Source organism: Canis lupus, chromosome 12 (genome assembly GCF_003254725.2).
Source record: "Canis lupus dingo isolate Sandy chromosome 12, ASM325472v2, whole genome shotgun sequence".
Lineage (NCBI taxonomy): Eukaryota > Metazoa > Chordata > Mammalia > Carnivora > Canidae > Canis > Canis lupus.
The window spans coordinates 67721408-67743291 of record NC_064254.1 but is presented as its reverse complement, the minus strand read 5'-3'; the positions used below and the strand labels follow the sequence as shown (position 1 = coordinate 67743291).

Here is a 21884-nt window from a genome sequence, read left to right as displayed (position 1 = left end):
TGTTTAAATCTGAGTATAAATTACTCATTCACCCAGGAGCTTAAAGAGCTTACTTCTTGTCTTCATCATTACTCTTCCAAATGTTAGAAAATAACTATCAAGTATCAATTTCCTAAAATCACAAAAATTGTAGATGTCTAGTATTTGGGTCATGTATACTGTTTAAAAAATACATCAACAGGGGATCCCTGGGTGGCGCAGCGGTTTGGCGCCTGCCTTTGGCCCAGGGCGTGATCCTGGAGACCCGGGATCGAATCCCATATCAGGCTCCCGATGCATGGAGCCTGCTTCTCCCTCTGCCTGTGTCTCTGCCTCTCTCTCTCTCTCTCTCTGACTATCATAAGTAAATAAATAAAAATTAAAAAAAAAAGAAAAAAAAATACATCAACAGAAAACTTCCTGAATGTCACTAGACAATGGATTAAGCAAACTTTTATTGAAGCTTAAATTGTGATACAGAAATACATTTCAATTAAGTCCAACACCATGAAGAGAGAAATTATGGCACCAAAATTTTCCCTCCTCTATCATACACACTAGGATTAATTTCGATTACTATTTAATCTAGCTTTAATTTTTCTAGGCTTTATTCCATACAAATTTGTGCAGTTTTTCAACATTAGATAGAAATCTTAAATCTGTTAGAAAAAAAAAAAAAATCAGACCTCAAGCCAACAAATGTCATCAAATCTACTGGGACACTGTTCAAGAACAAAATCCACTTTGAGCATTGGTCCTCAAAACAGTACCGAAACATTAGGTACCGTGTGCTAATTACAGAATCAAACTGATCCATTTGACTGAAAGTTTCTTAAATGAAACCTCAAATCAACATGCTTAAAATAAAAGTCAAAATTTGTGTTCCAACCACTTGATTTCAAACCAAGTAGATTTTATGTTTAGAAACACTAAAAAAGTGTTTCATTAATAAATACGGAAGGAACAAAAACATCACTGCATCAATCCAGAAAGAATCAAAAAACTGTGAGGACAAGAATATAAAAAATTTAGTCAACTTTGCTGTTTCTCAGCTGCTTAAATCTCAGTATTTGCAAATATAGCTAAAAGATGCAAACTCCTAAAAGCCTGTATTTCTAGTCATTTCCCACTGACCAGTTTGGAATTTGTGTCTTCTTGATAGCATTCTGCTTCACTGTGTATGTCAGAATAACCTGAACAGTTCTCATTCTGGGAAGTTTCACTTGATGCTATGAATTCATGGTGAAAGGAACACCAGGAAGAGAAAAGATTAAAGTTAGAACACTATCATAATGCGTCACAAAGTCAAAGAACTTTAAGCCACAAGATGGCAAAGACAGACTCCATTTTCAACCAGTTTATGTTAAGTTGTGAATGAAAATGGTTGGAGATAGCTGCTAAAGTAAAATGTGAATCATCTGAGCTGACTTATTAAATCCTGTAAATATAACCTTTATCTTAATTTCCTTGCTAACAAACTTAGTGATAAAAATTTTTTTCTAAAAAAAAATTTTTTTTCTTCTACAACTACTTAGCAAATTACAAAAGGCATGGTACTCGTGAGAAGCTAATCTCATTTAATGGGAACACACAATGGCGTAGCGTCTGGAACAGTTCTCCCAGTATACCCTAATGTAGATTTTTAAGGGTCTTCCTTCCTAATCAACAGGTTTATTTTTGTCACTATCTCCCAAAAGAGCCCATGTCAATATGAAAGGAGGCCAAACTCCCTTGACCTTAAGAGAAAATTAAGCCCAGGGTCCACTCTCCCTTCCCCCTCCCGGGTGTAAGATTAGTATAAACCCACAGTGTTAACAGTGTATTGCTTTATTGAGGGGGGGTTGGGAGGCAAGACACCATGGTGAGGAACAAAATCAAATAAAGGAAGTACAAGTACAGGAAGCAATAATGTTAAAATAGTAATACACAAAATGGATAACTGCAATCATTTTCTTAAGAGGACTTGACTTGTGGAAGATAAACTTTAATTGCTGTTGCAAAAAACATCTGTATGAAGTAGAAACTGGTTTCAGTAATATTAGTAGAGAATATGTTCTAGAAAGTGGAGGTAACTGGATGTAAAATCCTGGCAGCAATTTAATAGAACAGTCCCAGATGATTAGGCTGAGGCCAACACCTAATGAGGACGAAAGCCTTGTCTGTGGGGAATTTTGGATGATACCTGGAGAAATATTACACTGTGCATAAACCAAATTGAATTGTTTTCACAAGTGTTGTAAAGTTTCATATAGTAAAAGGTTTTTTCTACATGCACTTCAATTTCACAGCAAGAGTGGCATAGGATACCTAAACACAGAAGAGAGCATTCATGCAAGATATCTAACTCCTTGATATAATAATGCATACAATTCAAAATGATTACACTATCATTACATCTAGGGCTTTCTGCAGCTACAAGGTGGTGGTTATGGAAAGCATGGCCCCCGATATCAATATCTAAAAAGCAGCCACCACCTCCTTCTATGTGTGTTCTCTTTTTGCGTTTTTTCTTCATTTTTATTAATCAACTCTGCTGTTGTTGCTGCTTCTTAGCAAAACTGGTAAAAACAAAATTGTAATCATTGAACATAGCGCTCTGGCAATCCAGACGTTTAAAGCCTTCAATCTTCTGGGGTGAAGAAAGCACTGTGCGACATTTAGAACTCTGGGGAGAAATTTAAATTAAGCATTAGTACTTATAATCTGAAGAAGTTATTTTCAAACAGTCAATAAATATTTAAGACCACTGTCTGAACAAACATGGCATTTGAATGTTTTAGCTGTCTCATGGGTAGATGAGTAGGACATCCTATGTTGTTCCCCTCCCATCTGCCCATCTAAACAGGAAAAAAAAACTCATTGATTGGGCTAGATATAAATCAAGGACCAAGTCTAAACAAAGATAGAAAGCATCTCTTCTACTCATAACCTCAACAGCAATACTTCTAGATATCTGACATATGCCACCTTAGAATACGTATTATGACACGATTCACTATTCTCATTTCCTATGTAAGACTTTATTGAGAATAAGACAATTTACCTGATTTACAAACAGGGTGGTCACAAATTTCCCTGGCTTGAAGACTTCAACAACTTTCCTGATCAGGTCATCATAGGAGGTCTGACTTAAGTTTGTTTCAAAGCTAACATAAGAAAATTCTGGTTCTGGAGTGATGTGAATAGTCCAATAAGTTCCCTTAAAGAAATAGTTTTAGGTTAATAATGGAAAGGTACACTTAAATATTTAATAATTATTAAGGAAAATATCACTTACATCCGATTTCATTCCATTCATCGAATACCCACAAGGATTGAACAGTGTGGCATCAATGACAGAACCTGGTATCAGGTCACGAATTCCACTCTCCTGGGAAAGGAAAGACAGATTACATACAAATTTGAAAAATAAACTGAGAAGGAGTTAAAATACTTAGTGCTCAGGAAGAATCTAGAACTATTCTTTTTTTTTTTTTTTTTTTAAGATTTTATTTATTTACTTCTAAGAGACACAGAGAAGAGAGGCAGAGACACAGGCAGAGGGAGAAGCAGGCTCCCTGCGGGGAGCCCGATGCAGGGCTAGATCCTGGAATTCTGGCAAAGGCATATGCTTAACCGCCAAGCCACCCAAATCTAGAACTATTCTTGAAAATGCTTACACGAGTGACATCCTTTGCAGTAACACCATCTTTCATGTAGAACTGGTCCATAACTGCTGGGTCAAGCTCACTCATCAGAATTTCCAGGGTTTGATCTGGCTGACTGATTACCCGAGTCTCTGGGAAATCCAAAGTATACAAGTACCTATACAAAAATAAAAAGTAGTTTCTAAAAATGACAAATGGCAATTTAAAATAAATCCTGTAACGACCAAAAACAAAACCAAACCAAAAGGAAACACACACACAGAATGATAAAACTATGTCCAACATACCAACAGTCAGAATTCATACGTCCCATACAATATGCTGCTCCATCTGTTGAGGGAGAACATAAAATAACTTTAACAGCTCCATTTAATAGATAGCTTTGCCCCCACTGTTCCAATGGTTAGGGTGATAGATAGCACTTGCCTCCTATTAGACATGTCATCAGTAAAGGGAAGTGAGTTCACAAGTAGGCAGGATGCCCCCTGTCATCCCTTAAAAAAATATTTTACTAAAAATATTTTACTGTCATCTAGAGATATACTTCAGCTACAGTGAGTGAGTCTGAGTGTTGAGAAAACTATGGTTCACTCTTCCCTAAAACTCCACTAAAGAAATAGAATTTGACCACCCATTTGTCTACATTCCCAATTTAAGTACATGCCATTTTATGTAATGTTCTTTTCCATATTGTTGTCCCAAAGACCCACTCAACATAGTAAATTAACTAGGAGATATTTACACTACATTATACTCAGCACCGATACAGCCTTGCATAATTTCATATTAGTAGATAAGAATAGGATAGAAATTGGACTTTCTTTTCAATCATGCCTGTGATGGAGGGGTGGGAATCTTAAATCATGCCTGGGAGTGCTTTTGTGCCAAGTTAGTAAAATCACCCTAGGTTTTCAGCCACATCTAGGGTATAACGGTGTTAGATTAGATAACCTTTAAGTTCTCTGACCTTGAAGCTCAAAAAGGAAGGTCTATAAATAAAAGCTTAGTAAATGGAAGAAAATCTTGCCAGTTTGTTTGAAGTGACACTATGATCTCACTGTGCTGATCATTTTTAAGCCAGCTCAATTCCTAAATAGAATGCCAGGCCAGAATTTTTTTTCTTTCTTTTTAAAATATTTTATTTATTTACTTATGAGAGACACACAGAGAGAGAGAGGCAGAGACACAGGCAGAGGGAGAAGCAGGCTCCATGCAGGGAGCCTGATGTGCGATCCAGGTCTGGGTCTCCAGGATCACACCCTGGGCTGAAGGTAGCGCTAAAACCGCTGAGCCACCGGGGCTGCCCAGGCCAGAGTTTCTTAACACAGACCAGCATCTTAGCATGGATGTATGAAGGCACTATGCATTTTTCTGGACAAAGGGAACAAAGTCTTCATAATCACTAAGTAAGATATAAATTAGAGCAACTGGTAAGACAAAGATGTCTCCCTCTGGCAAGTGATCAATTCATTTTCTTTTTCCATCTTTTCAACAACATTGACCTGGTGTGCACACACACTCTAAATTTGTAATCAACTTTTACTGATAACTCTTAACTATATAATGCACCATACCATATTTGGATACATATGCTTTCACATATATAAAAAGATCTCTGAAAGGACATAAGGAAATGGGTTTCAATTCTATTTAAACTTACTTGGGAAAATTGCATTAAGAAATTCTATTTCTTCCTGGAAATTCCGGTGTGGGTACCCTTGGTGAGAAGGCTTCATGAAATTCTTACGAGAATAAAAGAAGCTCTGAAAAAGATAACTTCACATGAACATAGAATTCTATTACCTTTCCTAGTCAACTATTTTCTGCATATACGTATCAAAATCAAATCTGTTTTTTTCCCCAATGAAATTTAACATATTTCCCATTTAATATGTTTAAAAGGTAAGTGGTCTTTTGCTGGCCAATAAATAAAAAATGGCCACTTTGTTAGAGCAAGGTTTCAGACCAACATCCGTGAGAAAGGGTTACACTTTGTTTAAGCTGTGGAGAAGAATCTCAAGAAACCATGAAGAACGTAGACCACATACATCCCTTGAGTTTCTGGAAACTTAAAAATTACTCAACCTACTCATGATAGGTCATAGCAACTGTAGAGACAAGGTACTTTATTTCTGGAACAGTAGTTTCAGATCCGAAGCAACAATATTTGAGAGCATGTATGCATTTAGTTTCAAGAGTCAGTGATTATCCACAACTAAGCAGTTAAGTATAGAAAATTTATTTACTAGGCAAATGCATATTACAGAGCCCTAACATTTGCCTGGGGGGAAAAAGATAAAATGTCTGATTACTTACTTGAATTGAGTCAAACCCACTGTAATCCCTAGCAAGTTTCAACAGGGGAACCAGTGCTTTCAGCAAGAGGGTGGTACCACATGTCTTCAAAATGAAACGTCTCTTGGAGACAAACATGCTACTCTCACTGCATTTGGAAAAAGTCACAATGTTATAAGGATGTTTAATGTATTACTGAGATGCAATTAAATCTATTACTAGATTATCTACAATGTAAAATCTACTAACTTTCACTGTCAAGATCAAGGATGCGAAGCCAAAAGGACACACTAACTACTGTATTCCTTTCTATTATACAGAAATCATTTTAAAACTTCCAGAACCCACAGAAAGGCCTTGAATTAAGTATAAAGCATATTAGCTCATTACACAAACCTCCTCCTATTTCTAAGCCTTCCTCCTCACTTCACCTATCTTAGGATATTCACTAAAAATCATACTTTACTTCAGCTGTACCACCCACTCGGACATACATTTCTGCAAACATCCAATTAGGTAATAAGCTCTTTTAGGAAAGGAATTTGTTTTTATTCATTATATTCCCAAGGCCTGGCACACACTAAGCATTTGATAAACATCTGTATATGTAACCAGGCACTTTGTTCAATCCAGTAGCCACAAGGTTCATTATAATATGTATAATTGCTTTTGTTGAATAAATTAGCTTTGTACCTAATAAGCATGCTGAATGGCTTTCTTTCATATATAACAATTGTATTTATACAGAGAAGCCAATTTTCACTTTGAAGTTCTGATATTGAGAGGCATATACTAAAAAAGACCTATCTGGGGCTGAGAATAAAGGTATAATACTATTCTACTACTCTCTTTTACAGCTACTTCCTGCTAACTAACTAAGGAGGTAAAGATAGCAATCATCTTGAAGAGCTATTATTAGTATTAGGAGAGACTTCAAAACATACCACATAGGGATATCTAAAATAAACATTTTATTTTATACTATTATTTCTCAAAATAAAGTAAAAATGATTACACTACTAAGATCCAGAGGAACAATTCGCTATTCCATGTAAAGTAGGATTCAGACTGAAACTAGGTAGCTAACATTTGTTTTTGCAGAACTCACCTGAGTACATAAGCTTCCTGCTTGTCAGTTTTTGTCACACTTATGATTGAACATTGCACATCCTTCAGAAGTATGTCCCACTCAGATCTATTATTTAACAAAAAGGGATGATTAAGTCGTAATAGTACTTGCCTACTTGAGTAAAAATTACAAAGCTCTTAAACTTGAGTGTTCTAACACAATTTAAACCATGTATATTTGTTGTCACATTCTTGTTCCAGCTTCTGAGTAACATTTTTATTTCAAAAACCTATCTATACTGACATATCCAGAGTAACAAAGAGCAAACTTGAAAAGGAAATTAAAAGCCATTTACAATTTACTCAGGAAAAAAAAAAAAAAAAGACAAAATGAATAAGACTTGCAGAGGAAGTTTAAAAGGCCCTTTTTTTTTTTTAATTTTTTTATTTATTTATGATAGTCACAGAGAGAGAGAGAGAGAGGCAGAGACACAGGCAGAGGGAGAAGCAGGCTCCATGCACCGGGAGCCCGATGTGGGATTCGATCCTGGGTCTCCAGGATCGCGCCCTGGGCCAAAGGCAGGTGCCAAACCGCTGCGCCACCCAGGGATCCCTAAAAGGCCCTTAAACCAAGGAAAATCTTTACCTTTCACCCACAAGCAAGTGAAGATATTAAGTAAAAATGAGATTTTTTCTTTTGCCTATCAGTCTTAGATTTTCAATCTTAACTGGAGGAATTACAATTTAAAAAGCATTATTTCCTTCACTGATTGGCAAAAAGATCTAAAGGCCTGTTAGTATAAAGCTAGAGCTCTCATACTGTTTAGATACTATTTTCCATCAAATTAGCAGCTAATCATACCTAGTGGGGTCTAGAATTATCAGAAACTTGAAACATGGTTTTTGTTGGCAATTCAACATCAAGATTTTGGGCAACATTATACAACTCTTTAACAGGTTCAAAAATATGCCCATTCCAACAAGTGAAAAGTCTGTAGTATAAGGCAATAGACTAAAATGGAAGTCAAGGGATCCCTGGGTGGCGCAGCGGTTTGGCGCCTGCCTTTGGCCCAGGGCGCGATCCTGGAGACCCGGGATCGAATCCCACTTCGGGCTCCCGGTGCATGGAGCCTGCTTCTCCCTCTGCCTGTGTCTCTGCCCCCGCCCCCCCCATCATAAGTAAATAAAAAAAAAATAAAAAAAAAAAGGAAGTCAAATGGGCATAACAAAAGAAATTAGTTTTAATTTTATCTGATTGAGACCTAAGAAGTGCTTCCTCTTTAGTGTGTCCACTATAAACAGAAATATTTATGAAACAATTCCACATGACAAGCTTATAATTACCAAATTAAAGGCTTGAAATATTTTTAAGGCTCTTAATGTTTGACAGGTCATTCCTGTATACCCAAGAAAATAGCACATTATGGTTAGTTTTCTTATCCTGTTAAGACTCTGTAGAAGAAATCCTCAACAGCACAGCCAGCACAAAACCAGGTATGTTTTAGTCTTTTGTATTAAAAATCAAGCACAGGGGCGCCTGGCTGGCTCAGTTGGGAGAGCATCCAACTCTTGATCTCGGGGGGCTATGAATTTGAGCCACATATTGGGTATAGAGATTACTTAAAAAACAAAACCAAACCACCCACAAGCATAGTGCCAGTCAATCCTGTTAGCATTTTGTGCCTGTTTCATCATTTTCTAAAAAAAATGTTTACTGGCCCAACAGGCAATTATATGACCTATCACAGAAGGCAGTAATTCCTAAGTTGGATAAATTCGTTAAATTGAACAGTACTGAGACTTACCTGAAAAAAAAAAAAAAAAAAACTCAATTGTTAGGCTTGCTAATGATTATAGAGCCTATCTGCCTGTAACTTTAACCAAGGATTTTTTTAAGTTTATTTTTATTTTTCAGAGGTGGGGGATCTCAAGCAGACTCTCTGCTGACAGTGGAGCCTGACATAGGGCTCCATCTCACAACTCTGAGATCATGACCTGAGCCAAAATCAAGAGTCAGACACTCAAATGACTGAGCCACCCAGGTGCTTTGGCCAAGCAATGTTTATTAAGTGCTAACAATTAGCTTTCTTTTAAAAGGGTGCTGATGACTGTTTACATAAAGAAAAAGAAAAATACACATTAGACTGGGCCACATCTTTGCAGTTTGTTTCAAATTTTTCAAATGGTACAATTTGTTGTTGACATTTCTTACAATTAAAATATCTCTGTGCTTGGTTTCTTTATATCTGGTGGGCAATAAAACCTACTTCATATAACTGATTAAGTTATATAATGCATACATAATGTACCTACTCAATGGTAAAAATTCAAGCACCGAATATACAGGTAAATAATAATAATACCCACTATAAGCATTAAGTAAAATTCTGCAGCACACAGGTCTCTCTTTAGAGCTTACTTAATTCAGATCTTACCTTAAAAAAAAAAATCAGATCTTACCTAATGACTTCCCACTAGAATTCAGCACTCTTGCAAATAAATATTCTCTTCCACTCACTGGACACGCTACCTTTCCAGTTACAGTCACTTATTCATGCAGACTCCCTCAGTCCGTTTCACTGAGATAGCTGACATACACTGCTGCATGTAAGTTTAAGGTGTACAGCCTAAGGGTTTGACTTACTCATTTGTGAAATGATTACCACAAAAGGTTTAGTTAGGATCCATCGTCTCATATATACAATAAAAAGAGAAGGCAGAAAAAAATAATCTTTCCACTACGAGAACTTTTAGGGTTTATTCTCTTAACTTTCATGTATCATACAGCAGTGTTAACAACAGTATATTACGACTTGAATCATGTTCCGTAATGTTTTCTTTCTTGTATAACTTTGTTTTTCTCTGGATTTAAAAGCTGTCTGCTTTTTCATTTGCTTTGGTTTTCTATGCATTAACTTATCCTCAGATGTTCCCCCAACTGTTTCAACATTTCTTTTGAGTGATTCTTGGCCAAGATTAGGGTACTAAGACTTGGCTAGTCAAAAAGTCTATATACACATGGATGGGGCTTGTTTACTGTTAGCCTCCATAAAGGCCATGTGGGGGTTTCACTGGGAAACTCCCTATTAGTATTTCTTTTTTTAATTTAATTTAATTTATTTATGATAGGCACACAGTGAGAGAGAGAGAGAGGCAGAGACATAGGCAGAGGGAGAAGCAGGATCCATGCACCGGGAGCCCGACGTGGGATTCGATCCTGGGTCTCCAGGATCGCGCCCTGGGCCAAAGGCAGGCGCTAAACTGCTGCGCCACCCAGGGATCCCCTATTAGTATTTCTTTTAAAGTTCTTTCCTAGGCAGGTCAGATCATCCAAATATTCCATTCTCTTGCCTGGTGAGCATGAGGAATTCTGGTAGGCAAAAGAGGGTAAAGCGCTAATGATCTCTCATTCTAAGTTTTTATTCCTTATTTTCAGTAATAGTCACTTTATAGTCACTTTACCCCTCTCAACAGTACTTAGTCCTCATTTGAGAGAGATCTTTTTTTACTCCCAGAGAATAAACTATTATCTAATCTTCAGATCTCCTGGCATCTCCTTTCTCATCTGACTCAGATTTGATTTGATTTTATTTTTTTGAGATTTCTTATTTATTCACAAGAGACACACAACACACACACAGAGGAAGAGACACAGGCAGAGGGAGAAGCAGGCCCCATGCAGGGAGCCTGATGTGGGACTCGATCCTGGGATTTCAGTATCATGCCCTGGACTGAAGGCAGGCACCAAATGGCCGAGCCACCCAGAGATCCCCTGACTCAGATTTTATAATATAAAGACAATGAATCAGAAGAACAGTTGAAATAAATAAAGGTAACCAGCTCTACCCCCATTTTCTGTATTGTCACATGGGGGCTTTTCCACCAACCACTTTCTATAAACAGGACACCATAAACTTAACCATATCAAGCCCCATGAGAGTGAAAAAGAGAGCGTTGTAATTATGCTGAGACACACATGTAAACCTTGTTCTGCATACTGGTGTAATGGACTTCACCCTACCCACAACCCCTGCCCTAAGCACCCTTCTTCTAGCTCAAGTCACCTCACTATATTCCCACCAGACCAGATCAAATATCAAAGTTTTTTTTTTTTTTTTAAAGATTTATTCATTCATTCAGAGAGAGCGAAGAGAGAGGCAGAGACACAGTCGGAGGGAGAAGCAGGCTCCATGCATGAAGCCCGATGTGGGACTCGATCCCGGGTCTCCAGGATCACACCCCAGGCTGCAGGTGGCGCTAAACCGCTGCACCACGGGGGCTGCCCAAATATGAAAGTTCTTTAAAAAATCTTATTTATTTATTCATGAGAAACACAGAGAGAGGCAGAGACACAAGCAGAGGGAGAAGCAGGCTCCCTGAGGGGAGAGCCCGATGTGGAACTCGATCCCGGGACCCCAGGATCACAACCTGAGCCAAAGGCTGATGTTTAACTGTTGAGCCACCCAGGCGTCCCAGCCTTAAACTTTTTAAATCTAAAATTGTTACATGCTCCTTTATTGTTTGTCACTGTAGCTTTGCGCAGTGGCAGTATCGTAGCCAATGAGGTTTATCCGAGGCGCGATTATTGCTATTGTTTGTCACTGTAATAGTTCAAGTATTTCGAAGGCAAGTTCTTGAAAAGATAAACTCCTTTAACAGAATTATCTTGTTAACAAACTTGATTATATATTCCACTTGAAATGCCATCTCATTTTAATCTACATAAATGGAGCTTACTCGTTTCACTGCCAAATAACTTAGTTATAAGAATCCATTTATTATAATGAACCTAGATGTGATTTATTTTCCCTGAAACACACTGTCTGGATCTGCTGATGCAGACATGTTTAATTTTTTTTGTTTGAACAGAACCCGAGAGACCTGTGGGGCACTTGCTGCCCCCAATCTTTTTTCTGTGTTGTTCAGAATGGGTAATTCCTACTGATCTATCTTCATATTCATTCACTCTTCTGTCCATTTCCGTTCTACTAGAGCCCACCCTGGAAACTTTTTTTTTCAAGATTTTATTTATTCATGAGAGATCCTAAACAGGAAAAATATGGAACGCTTCACGAATTTGCATGTCATCCTTGCGCAGGGGCCATGCTAATCTCTGTATCGTTCCAACTTTAGTATATGTGCTGCTGAAGTGAGCACTCACCCAGGAAACTTCTTATTCCAGTAGTTATTTTCCTGTTGCATTTTAAAGTTCCATTTTCTATTTCTCTAAGACTTTGTCTTTTCCTTTTAAGCGAACTCACTCTTCTTATAGAATGTTTATGACAGCTGTTTCTAAAGCTTGATTTGCATCCCCTTGAGGCTATATAGTCTTTTTCCTTTGAGGGATGCTGAGAATTTTCCTGGTCATTCGTAAGTTGAGCAATTTACAACTGCATCCTGAGCATTTTGTTCATGTTACATAATTTTATTTTATTTTTATTTTTTTTATTTTTGTTTTTTAGTTTTGTTAAATGTTACATAATTTTAAATCTTGTTTCAATCCTATGGAGCATTTTGATTTTACAAATTGTTTTAGCAGGCAACTGAAACTGTTAAGCTCAGTTTTCAAGTTTTTATTCAGCTTCTCTGGGTTATGTTATGGTTTCACATTTTAGTTACAAAAGCCCTTGTCATGGTGCTCAGATCTGCCCTGCTTTCGTGTCACCCAGTGACCAGACTGGGACTGGGGAGGTGATCTATCAGTTTTCCAGACCTCTGACATACTGTTTAAGATCAGAGATGTATACAGGAGCAGCTGAGTGGGGTTTATATAAATCTTTACGGGATCACTTTCTTCACCGCTCTCTCCTCCCCATAATCTTGTTGACCAGATTCAGGGTGGGGGGCCCAATTCTTGGTCCTCTGGGTAGGAAGCCAAGGTTTTAGTTTGTTCACCTGCAGCAGGCTGCCTAGGACTATCTGTCCCTCTGGGGCCAAACAGGTAAACGACAAAAGGGAAAAGAGGAATAGAGATATCCTTGATGTTCTTCACTCTGGTCAAAAAGGGGTCCCTCCTGCACCTGGAGTTTTAGGCATCTGTCTGGCCACAAGTGTGGACACAGGACTGCCAGTGTTATCGGTAGAACATATACACAAAAAGCAAAGCAATAAAAAAAAAAAATTTAAAAAAGGATTTTCCCTACTCTCTCTGACCGGAAGGCGCCAGAAAGGCCCAGCCCCCTTCCTTCTCTGTAGACCAGAAATAGAGGACCTCTCTTGGAACTCTTTTTGTCTGTACCTAGTGTGCAGTTACCAGTTTCTGGCAGCTTTTCAGACCACCCCAAGAGATAATGAAAAGAAAAGAACAGAACAGAAGAAATCACAGTTGTTTCAGTGGTATTTTGAATTATGGTTTCCTTCCTCAATTCACCTGCTAACATTTAATTTTCAAAGTCCTCACTGTTCCATGCATTCTGTCCAAGGTTTTTAGTAAATACAAGAGACAGTTGTAGAGTGTGCTTATTCCATCTTGAGGAAAATCAAAATGCTCTTACACTCATTCACCATTAATTAAGAAATTTTGCAACAAACTCTTCCTCACCTAATAAAAACCCTCTAGCATTTTTTCAGTCATGGTATGTGAGAATGCTGTTGCTTTAAAACACCTTAAAACATAGCTGAGTAAACAACCAAAAAGACAATCTTGAGAGCTAACAGGCTCAAAAAAAGAAACCAAGGGCACGATGTAAAAGAAAATGGAAAAAGTCAATACAATGCTATACATGTATATAAAGAGAAAGGTGAAAAACCCGACACCAAAAACAGCTGAGAATTTTAGCCAATTATTTTATCACATTTCTCCCAGGAAAATAAGCCTTGTTTTGTAAATAAAGGTTTACTGGATCCTAGCCACACCCAGGTCACAGTAAGTGCCCCCCAAAATAGGATACTCTTTACTATTAACAGTACATGGATCGAATAAACTTAGATCACCACGCGGGAATTGCAAAGCATTAATGGTTATTTTACTATATTTGAAATTCTCTTAAAGAATCTGTGTTTTAATAAAAACAAAAGTTGGGGGCATTTACAAGGGCAAAGATTGCACTAAAACGACAGACTTCTGAAGGTTATCTGATCAAACAAAACCCAAAAGGGACAACTGACTACATTTTAAAATGTAGTATGTAAAAAGTAAATGCCACAGGTCAAATGACCTTCTACAACAAAAAGTGCCAGGACTACAAATTGGGAGAAAAAGCCATCCAGCGCGTGCTGGGAAAACCGAATGTCCACACAAAAGAATGAGGTTGGATCCTTACCTTACACCATCTACAAAAATTGATAGGTTAAAAACCAAAACCAAGACCTAAAACTACAAAAGTCCTAGAAAACATAGGGGAAAGCCTCAGGACACCGGATATGGCAATGCTTTCTTGGATATGACACAAAAGCACAGGCGGCAAAGGCCAAAGTAGACAAATGAGACAATATCAAACTTAACTTCATAGGAAAGTACTCAACAGAGTGAAAAGACAATACAGGAGAAAATACTTGCAAATCATATAGGTGATAAAAGGTAAACTTCCAGAATATATAAGGAACTTCCCTAAGAGTAAAAACCTAATGGTGCGTGCTTGGCTGGCTTAGTTGGTGGAGTGTGCAACTCTCGACATGGGATTGTGAGTTTGAGCCTCACGTTGGATACAGAGATTATTTAAAAATCTTGAAAATAACTAAGTGATGTAGCCATTACAGAAAAACAGTATGGATGTTCCTCAAAACCTTAAAGATAGAACTACCATCTGACTGATCTAGTAATCCCACTTCTGGGTACAGTTCTAAAAAATTCAAAACAAGGTCTGGCAGATGTATGTGCACACCCACACTGTTGTTCACAACCGACAGGAGATGGAAGCAACCTCAATGCCCATCAAAGGATTAACAGCTAAATAAAATGTGGTATGTACATAAAACGGATAAATCTTGAGGACCTTATGCTATGTGAAATAAGCCAATCATGGAAGGACAAATACTGTATGACTCCATTTAGGAAGCACTCACACTCCTATGAAGTATCTAAAGTAGTCAAAATCCTAAAAGAAGATGGTTACCAAGGATGGGGAAGAGGAGAGGGGAAATTAATGGCTTTAGTTTCAGTTTTGCAAGATGAAAAAGTTCTAGAGAACTGTTGCACAAACAATGTGAATATACTTACAATACTGCCCACTTAAAAATGGCAAACTAAGATGTTTTTAAATCACAATCTTATAAAGTAAACGTCTGAGGGAACAGAATGTTGCTGGCAGGTGGAAGAAACCCATTAAGCAGAGTATCACTCTCATCACCCAGAGTTGGAGCCTAACCTCAGATCCAGTAGGTCAGATATGCTGCAGATGGTGCCTAAAAATTTGCATTTTAAAGGCCTCCTTGTGAATAAAAACTGGTTTCAGGTTTACCAAGTAATTCATCCAAAAAGTCACACAACTATGTGAAGTTTCCCTGAGCTGCGACCTTAGGTAACAGCCTAATTTTAGTGACTCTCCCCTTACCACATTACATTCAGGCCTCTATACCTTACCCAAGGTTATTAGTCTTTGGGCCAACATCATCCTAAAATAGATTACTCTCTATCAAAGCTGAGATTGACCAGAAGTTAAATTCTGAGTATACCCTTCCCTTGAGTTAGGGGCAATTAGTTCAGATATCCAGAAAAATAAAAGCCTTCCCCTTTTGTTCAAAAAAATCAACTGAAAATACACAGTGCTAATTTTAATTACAGTATTAAATTCTCTCTCTCAAGCTTTAAAATTTAAATCACTATTAGTATAATTACTGCTACATTCAGTTGATTATTACTTTCAACACGTACAAAGAAAGGGTGGTTTGGGGACAACAGTTCAAAGTCTTTCAAAACTTTTGTGAAGAATGTAACAAGAAGCTTAATTCAATAAGAAGCTTTGCTACTTCAAAACATTTACACTAAAAGGTTTCTTGGCAAAGGGCTGTCAATTTCTTCAATGTAAAATTACTGATCCCACTACTCCTTAGGGCTTTTTCCAATGTCAACAGTATAGATTCTAGTTTTTAGTTTCATGTTAACTGTGCAAATAATACACCTCTAACCATCCTATAGTTAATATTTACTCTCTTCACCTCCACTACAATTTCCCATCTGAACCCACCTCATTACTAAGAATAAAAGCTCAAGGTTATGAATTCAAAAGCAATAATCTTTCTTCCCAGCAAAAATTTTTATTTTCTAACAGACTTCCTCCCCATAACTGCCATTTCCTATAACATAAAAGGCTTTTGTTTGGTCCAGCAACCCTAAGACATTTTAATATATGATCACTGATTTCTATTCACATCCTTTTGAAATCTGAAAAAACTGCTAGAGAACCTGTAGTTTACCACCCCCCCTTCCTTTTACATTAACTTCAAGCAATGTGTGAATTAAGTCAGTTTTAGAACGTCACCTACTCCTTTATTCATCTGGATATACTGGACTGGTGCTTTTCTTCAATATACTGTTAACCAGTTTTCTTCAACCGGAGTCAGTGAAGATTTTCCACTCTCCATTGATTTATTTTTACTTTTTTAGAGAGGGACAGAGAATCTGGCTCAATCTCACAACCCAAGAACAAAAACGGGTGCCTGGGTGGCTTGGTCGGGTAAGTGACTGACTCTCAATTTCAGCTCAGGTCCCAATCTCAGGGTTGAGATCAAGCCCCCATTGTGCATGGAGCCTGCTTAAGATTCCCTCTTTCCCTAGGGCACCTGGTGGCTCAATCGGTTAAGTATCTGACTTAAGACAAGGCCGTGGTCTTGGGGTTCTGGGGAATTGAGCCCCGTGTTGGGCTGTGCACCTGGCAGGAGTCCGCTGGTCCCTCTCCCTTTCTTCCCAATAAATAAAATCTTAGGGGAAAAAAAAAAAAAATCTCCCTCTGCCCCTCCCCCAAGCGCTCTCAAAACAACAACAAAAACAACTATATAATGTACCCATTGTCTCTCTTGAGAAGTTAGAAAAAGATTCTGTGTTCTGTAATTTGATTAGATTACACTTAAGGTACTACCAAACAGCCTACTGGAGAGTGGGAAATGTTTAACAAACAAGTTCTAGATTGACTTGGAGTTAAAGCTTGGAAAGAGGAGCCAATTTTGCTTCAAGTGCACTGAATTCCCTCATACTGTATTAAAAATAAAATTCCAGATGGAATGCTGATCTAAACATGAAAAGCAAAAGAAATTTAGGAGGAGGGGATCCCTGGGTGGCGCAGCGGTTTAGCGCCTGCCTTTGGCCCAGGGCACGATCCTGGAGACCCGGGATCGAGTCCCACGTCGGGCTCCCGGTGCATGGAGCCTGCTTCTCCCTCTGCCTCTCTCTCTCTCCCTATGTCTATCATAAATAAATAAATAAATAAATAAATAAATAAATAAATCTTTAAAAAAAATTTAGGAGGAAAAAAAGAACATCTTCATTAATCTCAAATAAGCAGAGGTATCGTCAATAGGATGCAAAACTGCTAATCAGAGGCAGCTGGCTGACTCAATGGGTAGAGTATGAAACTCCTCATCTCTTAAATTCAACCCCATGTTGCATATGTAGGTCATTAAAAAAAATTAAAAACCTGCTAAGCATTAAAATGGAAAATATAGATAAATTGGAATACACTAAAACTGTGTGCTTCTGGGGCACCTGGGTTGCTTAAGTGTCTGCCTTCAGCTCAGGTCATGATCCCAGAGCCCTAAAAATGGAGCACCCGCGCCCCCACCTCCTTGTTGGGTTCCCGGCTCAGTGGGGAGTCTGCTTGTCTCTCTCCCTCTGCCCCTCCCCACCACTCGTGGGTACTCAAATATATTCTAAAAATCTTAAAAACAGGGATCCCTGGGTGGCGCAGCGGTTTGGCGCCTGCCTTTGGCCCAGGGCGCGATCCTGGAGACCCCGGATCGAATCCCACGTCGGGCTCCCGGTGCATGGGGCCTGCTTCTCCCTCTGCCTGTGTCTCTGCCTCTCTCTCTCTCTCTCTCTGTGACTATCATAAATAAATTTAAAAAAAAAATTAAAAAAAAATCTTAAAAACAAGAACAAAAACCCTACGCACTTCTGTTAAGAGACCACAGAGTGAAAGGGGATGCTATGGAGGGTACAAGAGATCTGTAACACATCCCCAATACAGGTCTCCTACAAACAGAAGGCATTCCAAAAGAATAGGCAGCATTTCACAAACGGCAAGTACAGATAGGAAAGAATGCTCAACTCCCATTAGTCTGAGGAGATGTACATACTATTTTACACCCACAAGAGCTAAAATTAAAAAGATAATACCCAGTGTTGGATGAAGATACGGAGCAGCTAGCACCCTCATGCTGGATACACGCACACCTTAGGGCTTAACTCTTCTCCGAGGTGTGTAACAGAAAAGCATACTTATTGTTCACTAAATGACATCTGTTCACAGCAATATATTTGTATTAGCAAAGTGGAATCTACTCAAAATACCCACTAACAATACGGCGAGAAAACTGGTACATGGACATTAAACCCTACACAAAACGTCAAACGTAAGGCTGACCAAGAGGCCTCGAGTGACGATGCATACTAAATGATTCCACATTATTTAAAGTTCAAAACCAGGTGTAGAAGTTGGGAGGAGAGGGTACAATAGTAACTGGAAAACAGTGCAAGAGGGCATTTTCCTAGAACATCTATGATCTCTTTAATATCTAGCATCTATAGGAAGACCCTGTAGGATATTTGTGCCTTCTCACTGTTAATCCTTTCCATGTCCTTAGGTATTTTTTAATTCAGTCGGTTAATGCCTTCTTCCAATTCTGCCTTTATTTGCATTTTAATGGAATTACTGAGTGGGGATATGGAAGCTTTTACATTTTTATCATTAAAAAATAAAGCCACTAAAGATAGGTAACAGAAAAATATACTGTAACAATACAAACTAAAACTCCCCAGTGACACAATCTCTATTTAAATAAAAATACATCAAACTGTACGACACCCTTTACCGTGTAGCCTTTTAGACTACAACCTGACAATTTCTTCTCCAGCCCCGTTAGCTTTAGAAAGGGGAAGGAAGAAAATACACACACTTCATCCTCACAACCCAAAGAAGATAGGCACACCATGGTCTTCATTTTAGCAACGAGGAGATATCAAGCAGCAGTTATTAAAGGCTGTCTGAATTCAAATTTGGATATTCCAAGGCAATGCACTTAAACCATTTCATTATGATCACTCTTCTAGGTTATAATCCTTCTCTGGGGCCCACAACGCCCAACTCCTCAAGAAACCCGAAGCAAAGGGTCCCTGTGGCCAGGCCATTGATTTTAGGGGATTTACCTAAAGCGTTGACAATTTTTCACTTATTTTTATCTTCTAGTATATAACCTAACCGAGCATCCTTGACACATCAGAGAGAAGTTGTTCCTACAGAGGTGGCCAACGGGCTTCAGTTAAATGAACAAGAGTTTTCAGCTCTTACCTGCTCCATACACAAAAACTGAAATGTGATATAAACCCTCAAAATAGTGATTTAACGGGCGCTTAGTGTCTATAAAACGTTCTGGCACTAAATCGCGAACAAATCGGAACATTCTGCCCTCGAAGGTCCAACTTTTGTCATCGTTTTAAGAGCCACAGTGATTTCAGGGGCCGAAAGTACAAAGGAAAAGTGGTAAGTGGTGCTCGGACGCCGACAGGCGGGCGGGCGGGCGACCCTTTTAGCAGCCTTTCTCCCCTCTCCTTACATCCAGAACGGCTCAAGCTTCTATCGTGGCATCTGTGCCCTAAGAACTTGGGAGGAACAGCCGTCCTTCCTTTATTGACGACGTGTGCCCACGCATACAACAAAACGCGCCGAAGCGGGGCAGGGCAGAGCCCCCGCCGTCCGCCCGCGGCCCGCTCGGCAGCCCCGCCGCCGGGGAGCCCCCCTTTGTGCGCTGGCGGAGCGCGAGGAAGGGCTCCCCGGGGGCTCCCCGCGCCGCCGCCGCCCGCCGCCCGCCGCCCGCAGGGGTCCCGCGGCACGTGTCCGCCGCGCTCCCCCGCTCCGGCCGCGGCTGCTTTTTGTCGGGGACGGCGGCGAGCGCAGCCCGCATTCCTGAGCCGCCCATTGGCCGCCGCCCCGGGGCCCGGCTCTCGGGCGGGCCCGGGCGCCCATTGGCCGCCGCCCCGACGAGGCGGCCGCGCCGGCTCCTCCGCACTCGTGCGCCGAGAGGCGAGGGGCGGCAGCGGGCCGAGCGCCGCGGGCAGGCCCGGCCCGGGGACCACCTCCGGGCGACCTCTCCGCGGTGCCCCCGCGGAGGGCCCTGCCCGCGCGCCGATGCCCTAACAGGTTACACGGCCGAGGCCGCCCCGGAAAGGGTTTGGTGCAGAGCACGTTACGGGGCGGCGGCGGGGCCCGGCCCTGCGCAGCGCCTCCCGGGCGCCACACGCTGCCGGCGCCGACCGCGGGCGGGAGGCCTGCGCGCCAGACCCGCAGCGCGCGGGGAACACCCGGCCCGGGCCCGCGCCCGCGCCGCCCTCCGCGCCCCCCTCCGCGCCGCCCCCCCGCGGGCACGCCCCAACCGAGCCGGCCGGGGCGCCACACCTGCCGGGGCCCCGGGCCGCCCTGCACGCCGCGGGGGACGTTACCTGAGCACGCGGCGCGCCGGCCTGCCTCCCCCCTCCCTCCCCTCCCCCCCGGGCCGCGCCGGGCCCAGCAACGGCGGCGGGAGGAGCCGGCCCCGGCCCCGGCCCCAGCCCCGGCCCCGGGTGGACGCGGCCCCCCCACTCCCCGGGCCCCGCACGGCCACCCCGCCCGGCCCCGCCCGCCGACCTGCGCGCCCCCACCTGCCCGCCTCCGAGGCCGCGCCAGCCCCCGCGCACCCACCTGGGGATGGTGCGAAGGTCTCCAGATCCTTGGTTGGCGTCGGGCTGCTGCCTGGAGAACCACACCTCCAGCAGCTTCTCGGTCCCTTCGAAAAAATGTGCAGCTTCCATCACCGTGAGACTAGCGAACAACCAACAACCACAGAAAATCAACTAAAATTAAATTTCTTCTCCCGCCGCCGCCGCCGCCGCTGCGGATTGTTCCAGCTGTTACTAAAGTTCAGGTTCCTTTTTTTTTTGCTATAATTTTATATTAACTTTTTTTTTAAAAAAAAAGGATTAATAAAATTTTCCCGGCTTTTTCTTTTTTGTGTGTGTGTGTGTGTGAGCGAAAGTTGAACGTGAGTCTGTTGGAAATAGAGGCAGATACAGTTCAGTTTTCTTGTAGTCCGCTGTTTCCCCGTTAGAGAGAGTAGAGCGAGCGCTAGCTAATGTCGCCGGCCATACTGTGGAAGCGAGGGCGCTGCGTGAGCGCCGCCTTTATATACCCCGTCTCCCCCGAAAGGCCAGGAAGTGACGCAACGTCCCGCCCCCGAGGCTCATTGCTGCCGCCGCCTGTCAATCAGCAGCTACGGAGTTGCGGCTGGCTGGCGGCCCGCCTGCCCCCGAGCGCGGGGAGCTGCCCGCCGCGCTGCGGTTCGGGCTCGCGCCGGCCCCTGGGCGGGAGACGGCGCTGTGGGGTCCGGTTGGGGATTAGGAGCCTGGGGTCGATGCGGAATGGGTGGGGAGAGGGCGAAGGGGGGTGAGGGGAGGCTGCGCCGCGCTGCCCTAAACAACCGGTTTGCAGGGAACATGGGTGGGTCCTCCGGGAGGGCCGGCGGGGCTCGGCGGGGGCGGTGGCCGCTGCTGGGTGGCGGGGTGCTCCTGCTCCCGTGCAGCTCCCCGCGGCTGCTGAGCCCCCGGCCGCTGTCTGAAGTGCGTTCCCCCCGCGGCGAAGGGAGCCGCGCATTTGCAACTCCACGTTCGCCCGTGGCGCGCGTGCTGCCGGGGGTCGCGTTTGGAGGCGGCTGAATTCTGCTGCTCGTGCCTTAGCCGATGTGCTTCCAGAACGCAGCTCCCGACCCGTTTAC

The 21884-nt window shown here is 41.7% G+C and overlaps 1 protein-coding gene, 1 non-coding gene and 1 pseudogene across 4 annotated transcripts; 1 reads left to right on the top strand and 2 right to left on the bottom strand.

Moving 5' to 3' along the window:
- Positions 1 to 417: 417 nt before the first annotated feature.
- AMD1 (adenosylmethionine decarboxylase 1) lies at positions 418 to 21289 on the bottom strand. 3 transcript variants are annotated; one of them, XM_025444482.3, is made up of 9 exons: positions 20816 to 21289; positions 7030 to 7116; positions 5943 to 6069; positions 5287 to 5389; positions 3914 to 3956; positions 3639 to 3783; positions 3257 to 3349; positions 3023 to 3178; positions 418 to 2644 (listed from the first exon to the last, which is right to left on the bottom strand). In XM_025444482.3, exons 1-9 carry the CDS (start codon positions 20923 to 20925, stop codon positions 2504 to 2506), a joined length of 1005 nt encoding a protein of 334 aa, XP_025300267.1. In that variant the 5' UTR covers positions 20926 to 21289; the 3' UTR covers positions 418 to 2503. The 3 variants fall into 3 exon arrangements, with proteins under 3 accessions (XP_025300267.1, XP_025300269.1, XP_025300268.1); XM_025444484.3 differs by lacking the exon at positions 20816 to 21289 and adding an exon at positions 19695 to 19836; XM_025444483.3 differs by lacking the exon at positions 20816 to 21289 and adding an exon at positions 19430 to 19662.
- LOC112658747 (U4 spliceosomal RNA) lies at positions 11521 to 11641 on the top strand (annotated as a pseudogene).
- LOC112658760 (U6 spliceosomal RNA) lies at positions 12043 to 12146 on the bottom strand. The gene has a single exon (XR_003135938.1). It is a non-coding gene; the product is annotated as a U6 spliceosomal RNA (small nuclear RNA).
- Positions 21290 to 21884: the final 595 nt, after the last annotated feature.